This window comes from Lutjanus erythropterus, chromosome 17, assembly GCF_056507025.1.
Source record: "Lutjanus erythropterus isolate fLutEry1 chromosome 17, fLutEry1.hap2, whole genome shotgun sequence".
In the NCBI taxonomy this organism is placed as follows: domain Eukaryota; kingdom Metazoa; phylum Chordata; class Actinopteri; order Lutjaniformes; family Lutjanidae; genus Lutjanus; species Lutjanus erythropterus.
This window is the reverse complement of record NC_139333.1, coordinates 21588463-21598687: the sequence shown is the minus strand read 5'-3', so window position 1 is coordinate 21598687 and position 10225 is coordinate 21588463. Positions and strand designations below refer to the sequence as shown.

General features: G+C 39.1%; 1 protein-coding gene across 1 annotated transcript; it reads left to right on the top strand.

Moving 5' to 3' along the window:
* The first annotated feature begins 1657 nt into the window (after positions 1-1657).
* Positions 1658-8186, top strand: LOC146312174 (potassium channel subfamily K member 1-like). Its single transcript, XM_084740218.1, has 3 exons — positions 1658-2176; positions 5058-5462; positions 7668-8186. Exons 1-3 carry the CDS (start codon positions 1825-1827, stop codon positions 7973-7975), a joined length of 1065 nt encoding a protein of 354 aa, XP_084596344.1. The 5' UTR covers positions 1658-1824; the 3' UTR covers positions 7976-8186.
* The last annotated feature ends 2039 nt before the right edge of the window (positions 8187-10225 follow it).

The following is a 10225-nucleotide window of genomic DNA, read 5'->3' as shown; positions in this document are numbered from 1 at the left end:
TAAAAACTTAAAATGTAGTACTCCACAGTTCTGATCAGACAAAATGTGACTGATATCGCTATTTCAACAAAAAAAAAAAAAAACTCTGACTCTTCAAATGTTCAGTTACTTTTTCACCCAAAAACTTAACAAACACACCTTTACTTTTATAGAACTTTTTGCTGAAGAATTCAAATGAAACCTTTGACATCATCTGTCAAATCAGACATTATCAGAGCCAGTATTTTATCGGCTAATATTTGCCAATACTGATGTAGACTTATATGCTGTGATAGGCCAATATCAGTCAATAATTTATCAGTACTGTGTTGCCCCCTGAGTGTGTGTGCACCCTGTAATGTTTGTAAACATGAATTTTGTCTATACATTGTATGTATTATAAATAATCTGAAAAAGTCTTTAAATAGGATCCCTAATTATTAATTATTTTTCCATAATCTGAGCAGATGGGTAGTGCGACTCTTTGCCTAGGAAATTAAAAGAACTTTGGATTTTAATATCATTTTACATCTTAACTATACAGTACATTAGGTTTGTGCTTTTGGCTCATGACCCAACATTAAGTTTCAGTTTTGGCTCTTGAAGGGAAAAAGTTTATCCACCCCTGACTTACATATTTCAAACAGCAGTGAGCACAAGTTAAACCTGCCTGTTTGAAGTCCTGGAGCAGCTCGAATCCCTGGTTTACAGGATATTAAGACTATTTCAAAAAAAAAAAAAAAAAAAAAAAAAAAAAAGAGCCAAAGCAATTGGGAAAAGATGGAAATAATTAGCTATTATTTTGCAGTTGTTAATCGTGAAGATGTTCGAGTTATTAGTCAGCTAAAATATGAAAAGAAAAGATTTACAAGTGAAAAAGAATAAATTAGAATGATAAACAAATGAAGAAATAAAGGAGAATAAAATAATCGAATTAAAAATATATAAAATTATTAAGAAATTCAGATATATCCGATAGCAGCTTTGAAAAAATATTCTGATGTTTTATTTGTTTTCATTTAACGAGTTAATGAAATTTCTATGAATTATATACATTTTCTTATTCAGCTTTCTTTTCTTGGATGTTACAACCCCTAAGTTGGGTTAGGGGGTGAGGGGTGTAACAATAAATTTAACTGGGTGAAAAAGGATTTAGGGTAAACTGAGGCAAAGGTGTAAACAAAGATTCTTTTTTAAATTATCAAATAAAGTGCAAAATGAAGTTAACAAATTAAATATAACAGTGTTAACCTCTTAAATTAAACAACAACGCACACAAAAGACAACCAGTGTCCATATAACCAAAGTGGCAAACAAGAACACATCAACACAGAAAACAACCAGTGCCTTTGCTTGCAAAATTATTGGCTAAGAATAACCACTTTATATTCGAGAGTAATATGTTGCCAACATTCCTTCAGAACCGCATCGCATTTTACTTTTAAAACCAAAAAGTTTTCTCTGTAATAAATCTGAGTCTCCAAAGAAAAGAAACATGACCTGGAGTATCGAGTTTAAAAAAACAAATCCTTTGCGATGACTGAAAACACTAAACCTGTTAAACCGGTTGGAGAGGAGAGTGCAGGAACGAAACTACACACACACACACACACACACACACACACACACACACACACACACACACACACACACACACACTCTACCTGGTGCGGTGAGGGATCGACGTCATCAGTACCCGGAGATGTGAAGAATGAGGAAGACGCGTCTAACAGCAGAGGATACAAATCATTACTATAAAAAAATGGTTTCCTGTCTCGTTAAGTGAAGCGTATTTAGTGTAACTGGTGATAAATAAAGTGTGATCAGCTTGTGTAAACTGGAGTGATGGTGCGCGGCTGTACTGGAGGCTGGTGCTCCCGGTTTGTGGAGCGACACCAGTCGGCGCTGAACTTCGCGCTGCTGGTCGTTTGTTACGTCCTCTACCTGGTCATCGGAGCCGGGATCTTCTCCGCCATCGAGCTGCCGTACGAGCAGGAGCTCCGGCAGGAGCTGCTGGAGACCCGGCGGGACTTCCTGAGCAACCACACCTGCGTGTCCGACGCACACCTGGAGGTGCTGCTGGCCCGGGCACTGGAGGCCAGCAATTACGGAGTGTCCGTACTGGGGAACAACACCAGCCAGAACTGGGACTTTGTGTCCTCCCTTTTCTTCACCAGCACCGTGCTGACCACCACAGGTGAGACCCGGCTGGAGACTCAGGTGTTTAATAATCACAGTGAGAGCAGTAATCTGTGGTCACTCCTGTGGGTGTACATTTCATTTAGTGGCACTTTGTGAGAAGTCACACTTTATTAAGAGTTTTTGTTGTTGTCACAAATGGCTTTATGGCTCCAGACTTGTTTTAAAAGATACTGCAAGGAAATACTCCGCTCTGAATTATAATTTGCGTCTAATATGACCAAAAAAAATGCAATAGCTTTCTTAAAATTACATGTAGGGGAGACTGGGGACGGTTGCAACACTTGTTGCATTTCTCTGTCACCCAGAGACTATTTGGACAAGATCGACCAAATCTTTATATATTGAACTTATGCTGTGCTCCATTAATCTCCTAAATCAGAAGTCAGATCTGGGAATTACAGCACACTCAGTAAATAAGTCAGAAAGTCCAAAAAAGTAAACAAGCTAGCCAGATTAGCCATAGTTAGCAATACCTTTTGACAACAATGCATTCACAGTATTTTGTAGATACAAACGGTGTTGCAATATGTCCACAGATGGAACTTGCACTGTGCTGTGTGTACAACTGATTTAATGATAAACAAATAAAGACAGAAATGCAAATAAACAGTATAGTACAACTTTGACTCACTGTTGAGGGCAGCCATCTTGTATTTTGAGGTCAGGGTTGGTGAGGTTCGTCCGACTTTCGAGTCAGAAATCCAGTTTCACGGGGTGTTCCAGTTGAAATTTCTGACTGGGAACTTGGAATGTCCAAGTTTCCAGTACAAATGGAATATACAATCACATGTTGAACTTGGAGATGATTACAGATGATGTATCTTTCTCAATTTTTATTTGAACGAAAGAATTTAGATGTTGCAGCTGACCCCAGCCCTGGGGACAGTTGCAACACAATCAAGTAATGGTTGCAACAAGTTAAAAATACAGTAAATTTCCCCAATTAACTTTTGTTATTTGTCTCAATAAGCATAGCATTGTGAAAATATGCTTTGTTTTACAATATTTTGGTATGATTTGTTTTATTTTTGTAAATTTCTGAAATAATAATTACTGTTTAATTACTTTTGATTGTTCATATGAAGAACGTAGGCCTACCTTGAATCCATGTGCAAACTTAAAGATACTAACCAATCTTTGTATATATCATTGTACAAATTTTACAATTTTTTGAGACATTCTTATTAGCTTGCTTAGCAAAAACATGTTAACAACAAATGAAGGAAGAAAGGACAAAACAAAAAACAAAGAAAAAAGCGAAACCCCAAACAAAAAAACAGCACATCTTAGCCACAGTCAAATGAAATTAAGTACAGAGCAGCTTTATGAATTCATTAAATGTAACAAACTTTTATAAAATATGTAGCCTGTTTATTGTCCAAAACGGCAACAATGACAAGTTTATGTAAAAAAATGCTGTTGTGATTTGTTTGGTCATGGCTGCTTAGCTAAGACTTGTTGCAGCTGTCCTCCATAATCCATTGATATGCATATTTTTCATTTTTCAGGTCTAACTACTGGACAAAAAAATGTCTCCTCCCTCAAGATTTAAGATGACTTTATTTGTTCTGAAGGAAATTTCCTTGGACATAAAGGCTGCCACATAAAAAAACAAAAAGAAAACACACAAATATGGTGCAGTAACACACATAAAGTGCATTCAGATGGAGGCTGCTAAAAAGACTGTCTCAGTCTGTGCAGGCCTATGTGTGCTGGAAGTTTCAAATTTCCAAACCACATTTGTGTAATTAACACCCAAATAAAATCATCCTTGTACATGCACGTCTGAAACTGAGATTTAAGTTGAGCACAGCGAAACTTTTCCACTTCAGCATAGGAACGTGAGGTCAAACTCTTCACATACATTTTCTGCACAGTAGAGGTCAAACAGCAAAGTGAAGTAACAATTTGTAAAACACATTTTACTCATCTATTTGGTAATAATGCAGTTATAAACGTCAATCCTTCAATAACTACTTGCAGGTTTCACACTGTCTAGTAAACCATCAAGTCTAGAGTTGTACATGTTAATAAGCTGTTATTGGCATGGACAGATCATGACAAGGCCACACAGACTGAAGGGGACAGTGTCTCTGTGTATTTGTTTTGTGTCACTTTGTAATACTTGTGCGTCTCTTTGAGGTACTTGTGTGTCTCTGTAGTCATTTTGTGTCTCTTTGTGCTGGGTTTATGTCTCCTTGTGGTACATTTGTGTCTCCTCATAATTATTTTGTCTCCTTGTGGTAGTTTAGTGTTTCTTTGTGGTGCTTCTTTGTCTCCTTGTACTTGTCTTTTGTCTCCTTGTGGTAGGTTGACTTTTGCAAAGAAATGTCACTTCAAACATATAAAAACAGTAAATGATTCATATACTTTTATACTGAGTGAGTTTTTGAAAAATGGTAAAATCATGTTACTGAACATGTATTTTTTCATCATGAAAAGCAGTCAAGGTTATCTGGAATCGTCACAAGGACAAAATGTATATGGTCTGGTAACCTTTGTATTGACTGTACTAACATCCTGTCAGGCTTTACCTGTTCCTTTAGTAAGCAGAAACAGGTTTAAAGGTGTTGGTGGGGATTTACTGTGGGTTTTAATGAGAACTGACGCCCCCAAAGCTCCATCACAGGGTAAAGGTATAAATGAATAATTGATTTATTTGATTAGGTTATTATTTATAGATTTAAAATTCAATCATTCTTGGATCAAACTTGTCTTTCATAAGAAGACTGAATGAGCCTTTGTTTTTCTTTCCTTCTATGTAATTGTTATGTGTGTTGAGCTTCACAGGAGCCAGGTGACTCCTGGAGAAGACTCCCATCTCTAATTATGACCCTGTAATTAAGACTCTGCTGCATGTCTGGTTGTGTTTTCAGGTTATGGCCACACTGTTCCTCTCTCAGATGAAGGGAAGGCCTTCTGTATCTTCTACGCCCTGTTTGGCATCCCTGTCACCCTCTTCTTCTTCTCGGTTGTGGTGCAGAGGATTCTGCTTCTGGTGACTCGACGTCCAATTTCCTACTTCCACCGTCGATGGGCCATACCTAAATCGAAGCTAGCTGCCGTTCATGCCGTCTGCCTGGCTGTCATCATGGCCCTGCTCCTCCTCATCATCCCTGCGTGGATCTTTACCAGCCTGGAGAGTGACTGGGACTTTCTGGAGTCTTTGTATTTCTGTTTCATCTCTCTAACAACCATTGGCCTCGGGGATTACGTCCCTGGAGAGTCGAAGAGTCAAGAGGACAACCCTCACCCACAGCTGTACAGGCTGGGTATTACAGGTGAGCAGTTGGCTGAACATACTGCCAATGCTGTCATGTGGAAACATTTTATCCCTAAAAAAAACTCTTGGATTGGAAAGGTACTTGTTGCACCTTTTGTTGCAGTCATTGGCTTAGAAAGGGTTTAACGAACTCAAGCATTAGTGAATTTTCCCGTCCTGTAGGGGCATAAATCACAAGTTTCATCATGATACAATATTGTATTGATTTTTTTGGACAATGAAGTGGCATTTGCTGATATCACAAAGTCTGCCACAATACAATTTCACTTTAATTCAAATGGGGGCCTGTAATCCATATGAGACGATATGTTGACAGTCAGTTACAAAAGAAGCTCACATCCATTTCTTTTCTGCTTTTGGCCATAAAACAAAACAATAACATAAATATTTTTAATTAATTGAAACCGATTAAGTGCAATGAAGTCCCTCCACAAACAGACATAAAACATTTCTTAATGGCAAGAACATTTAACTGAAGTACAAAATTCGCATCTGTTTGGTTTTAGCTAAAGCCTATAGTATTTTTACATTGCATAAATTACCCTACTGGCTAGCAGATGCTTCCTTTACTTATAGCTTAACAAATTACAATTATTCAAGGATGCTGGATTTTTTTGTTGTTGGAAGAGGTGCTGTAATTCAGGTGTTTCCGCATCATATCAGTCCTCAGTTTATTTTTTAATAAACAATTGTTGTCTCACTACTAAACTCACTACTCTTTGCGTCTTTCACCGTACCTTTTTATTTTTTTGGTTCTTAATCCATTTCATTTGTATTTTTTAGTAGCACGCTGCTCTTTCTGTCTTGATTTAATTGATTATTTCTTATTATCCACTAACATGGATTGACGAATCCCCCTCAAGTAGAGGAGGAGGTGATGGTACCTGTTCTTGCGCCTGCCTTACAGTTTAGGTAGTCTATTGACAATTTTTGAGCTGTGCAACCCCAAATCACATGAGCTGTTCCAACATGAAGTGGGCCATCATGGTCAGTGCATGTTTATTTATACTTTATTATCTATTCTTTTTCTTGCTCACTAGTTTAAGTCTCTGTATCTCCTGACAGAAAACAATAGTTAAGTCCAGCCTGCATACACATTTTTTCAGCCTAACATAGATTAAACAGAGCAGCTAATATTACCGCAGTGAGAGAAACAAACTAACCTATGTAGCAGACTTCAGAGTGAGATGCCCATCCAGGTTCAAGTATTTTTCAAGTATTTTATTTCTGAATTTACGGAAGTGGTGGCACAGACGTGATGATGATATGGATAGATGTTTTCACTTTGCATAGATGACATTTGATCATGGATCATTACACATCCATCAAAGGATCTTTACATCCCTATCATCCTGTAGAGGAGTGGTTTCCAGCCTTGTGAAAACAAAGCATTGTTTACCTGCGCCTCACTGTCTCAGTTAACATAGTGAAGAGTGATTGTCCCATGTCATATTTCTACTGAAGGATTGTAGAGGTCTTGGAATGTCAACCATATCCAGTATTTCACAGAGAAAAAGAAACAAACCCAAAAGTCCAATATTAGACTAGTGACCATATGTAGGTTTTTTAAACGCGGCTAAAAATAGGTACTTGACTCCTTCCACATTGCCAGCAGACCACTAGCCTTTCTGTCTTTTTTAGTGATGTGCACCCCAAAGCCTCATGTCTGTGCAGGACAGCAGTACCTGTTTATACTTTTCAGGTCTCTGCTTTATTTCCGCTGTGTTGGGCTGATGCACTGAGTCACACCAAATCAAGCCAAGCAGCGCGTGTGCATGACATATAGGTCACATCTAAAGTCAGAATGTTAGAAAACACTAGCTAACTAGCCAATTTATGTTATAAAAATGTTAGCTAATTAAGATTAGCTAACATGAGATGTGATTATATGTTGGTTTTTTACAGGTCCACCAGTAACATCTTTCAACCATCTTCAAAATTTTCAACATATATGAGTCTAGCACATAGCATATCTAAGTATAGGAAAGAGGGAAGTTGTCCAAGTTACAAAGTTTGCTTAACTGTTATTGGAACATAATTATCTTTTCTAATTGACAAGGTTAAACAAAGCCATGACTGTTAGCTGCTACACCCTTCATTTGTTCACCAAACCCTGATTTTTAATCTTATTAGTCATACTGCTCTGGTCTTTGTTTCCTCACGCTGCCATTATGTGTGTATGTGTGTGTGTTTGCTCTTCCAGTCTACTTGCTGCTGGGCTTGGTGTGTGTCCTGGTTGCACTAGAGACATGTTGGGAGCTGCCCCAGGTGACACGCCTCAGACATAGGTTCTACCGAGAAAAGGTTCGGGAGCTGGACTCTGAGACCACCAACATCATCGACCGGGATCACATGAGCGACCAGCTGACCGACTCCTCGGATCGCGTGACAGATAACCATGCACCGGTCATCACTTCTGTGTCAGAGCAGGCTGCGTCCCTACAGCGGGACAGCAAGTCAGTGCCTTATAAACCAGCATCAGAATCTGCAGTCAATAGAAAGCTGAGATGACAGACACACATGCTCTTAAAAATAAGGGTTCCAAAAAGTTCTTCCGGAAGGGCTGAGGTTCTACCCAGAAACATTTACATCTTGGAAGAGAGATTCCTTCATGGATTGTTGAAAGCACGGATATTAACTGGATTTAAACAATAGTAATTGTAACATGGTTTGTTAAAATGATGGATGACAATAATATAGACAATCTATGGAACCATTGGAAGATAATAGGGTTATAGCTGAAAAAGTCATATTAAATATATTTTTACATCCCCTGGGTGAAACCTTTGGAATATAAAAGGGTTCTCAGCGGAACCCTCTGGGTGGGTTCTACATGAAAAACAAACAGACAAAAAAACAAAAAAACAAAACCTGCCATGTCATGCCATGAGTGTCTTTTGGATATGATGGGTGCTAATCTAAAAAAATATCAAATATTCACATGAAACTCTTGGTTTGCCGTAGAACACTGTGACAGGCCATTTTCACCAACGTGAAATGGTCCCGTGCCGGTTCCTGCACCTAGTTTTGAACCATTCTGGACAGTCCCACCAAAAATAAATGGAAAAATCAGTTCCTAACTGCAACCAAAAACCAAAGTAGGCATGTAAAATTATACAGGTTGTTGTGCTTTGTGCAGCGCCCTCTGGTGATGGTATCCTTGATTACAATGGTTCTCCTCAAAACTGGTGTAAACACAAGCTTGTTCTCTAGATACCACCATGGTCGAGCCCTTTTTCTTATTCCTTGGAACCATGAACCAGCCCACTTTTTCATCAGGTTTGAGTGGCTTCATTGTAACCAAGGATGTCATCCACACTACAGTGCACAACAACCTGTATAATATGGCACACTTACTTTGGTTCCCAGGTAAAACCGCATATTTTTTTGGTTCTAGCTGGGAACCAGCTTTTCAGGATACGAGCCAGTTTATTTTGGTGGAAAAGCTCATAACTGTTCAAAATTGAGTGCTTAAGTACGGGGCCATTTCTGTGTTGGATGAAAAGGCCTACAAGGTTCAAAGAATCCCAGATGGGCCCCTTTCCGCCAAGTAAGATTCAGTTCTTCCGTTCAAGATCCTTGGAGTCTTGGTTGCTTCCAGCAGGGAGCCAACTTTTCTGAACCAGTTTATTTTTGGTAGGAATGGATTTGGTAGAATGGTTCAAAATTTGGTGCTTGAACCGGAACAGGGCCTAGAATGGAACCAGATCTAATTTGGTGGAAAAGGGCTGAGTGGGTTCTTGTTAGCACACTCAGAAGGTGGGAAGGTTCTGGATGGAACCCCCAGAGAGGGTTCTGGGTGGGCCCATTACACCATAGAGGGCTTCTCTGTAGTACACCCATAGGGGTTCTGGGTGGAAACTTTCACTTAGCACTTTTAATTCTAGACGTGTAGTTTTTAAGGGACTGGTCTATAAACTTTGCTCCATGACTGCTCAGAACACTTTGACCTCTTTAACCTAAATGTGTATGTATGAGTTTAAAAGGGGCCGTAGCAACACGTATCAAACACTTAATCACTTATAAAAGGGATTACTTTCTGCCACTGCCAACACCAACAGACATTTGTGGCGTAAAAGCAGGAACCACCCACAGACTATCAGGATGGTATTGTTTCCTTGTTTTCCCTGGTTACGCCATCTCCTGCAGATAAGAACTAGATCTCTGACACAGAGGAAGGGCTGGGTCCCCAAACAGAGGGAAACCCCACTAAGTTCCACTTCCTGCCAAGGTCTCAAGGCTGTACAGTCATTCCAAAGCAGCACAGTTTACTCTAGATGATTTCATTCCTGCTCTCTTGGGCTCTTCATATAATCTATGATGGTATTTGCATAGGAAATTTGCCTTCTTGGAGGCAGTAAAGTTGTACCAGGACAATCATGCAAACCATCTGTTGACCTTTTGTACACTGTGTGCAAGAATTTAAAGAAGAAGATCAAGTGATGGTAACAAATAAACAAATGTTTCTTCCTGGTTCCTTAAAGGTAATTTAAGGTTGCCAGGTCCTGATGGCATGTTGAAATACACTCAGTTTATTAGGTACATCTTCTGTAGTTAAAACAGAAATCCAGCTATAAATCCTCCCTTTATTAAGGGTAAAGGGATAGTTTGGATTATTTGAAGTGGGCTTTTATGAGGTACTTACACATAGTATGTTGCCTAGAGTAGATGGTGTGCAGCACACCCTCAGTGTGGAGAAACAGAGAGGAATACTAGCACTGAAGTTACGCAATGTACTGCTGTGGACAGGGTCAGCAGCAA

What these genes read in the sequence shown, in the direction of transcription:
- LOC146312174 (XM_084740218.1), top strand. Translation starts at nt 1,825, where the DNA reads ATGGTGCGCGGCTGTACTGGAGGCTGGTGCTCCCGGTTTGTGGAGCGA. An exon ending in CACCGTGCTGACCACCACAG is followed by an intron (nt 2,177 to 5,057) that starts GTGAGACCCGGC and finishes TTGTGTTTTCAG; the next exon opens with GTTATGGCCACACTGTTCCT. An exon ending in GTACAGGCTGGGTATTACAG is followed by an intron (nt 5,463 to 7,667) that starts GTGAGCAGTTGG and finishes TTGCTCTTCCAG; the next exon opens with TCTACTTGCTGCTGGGCTTG.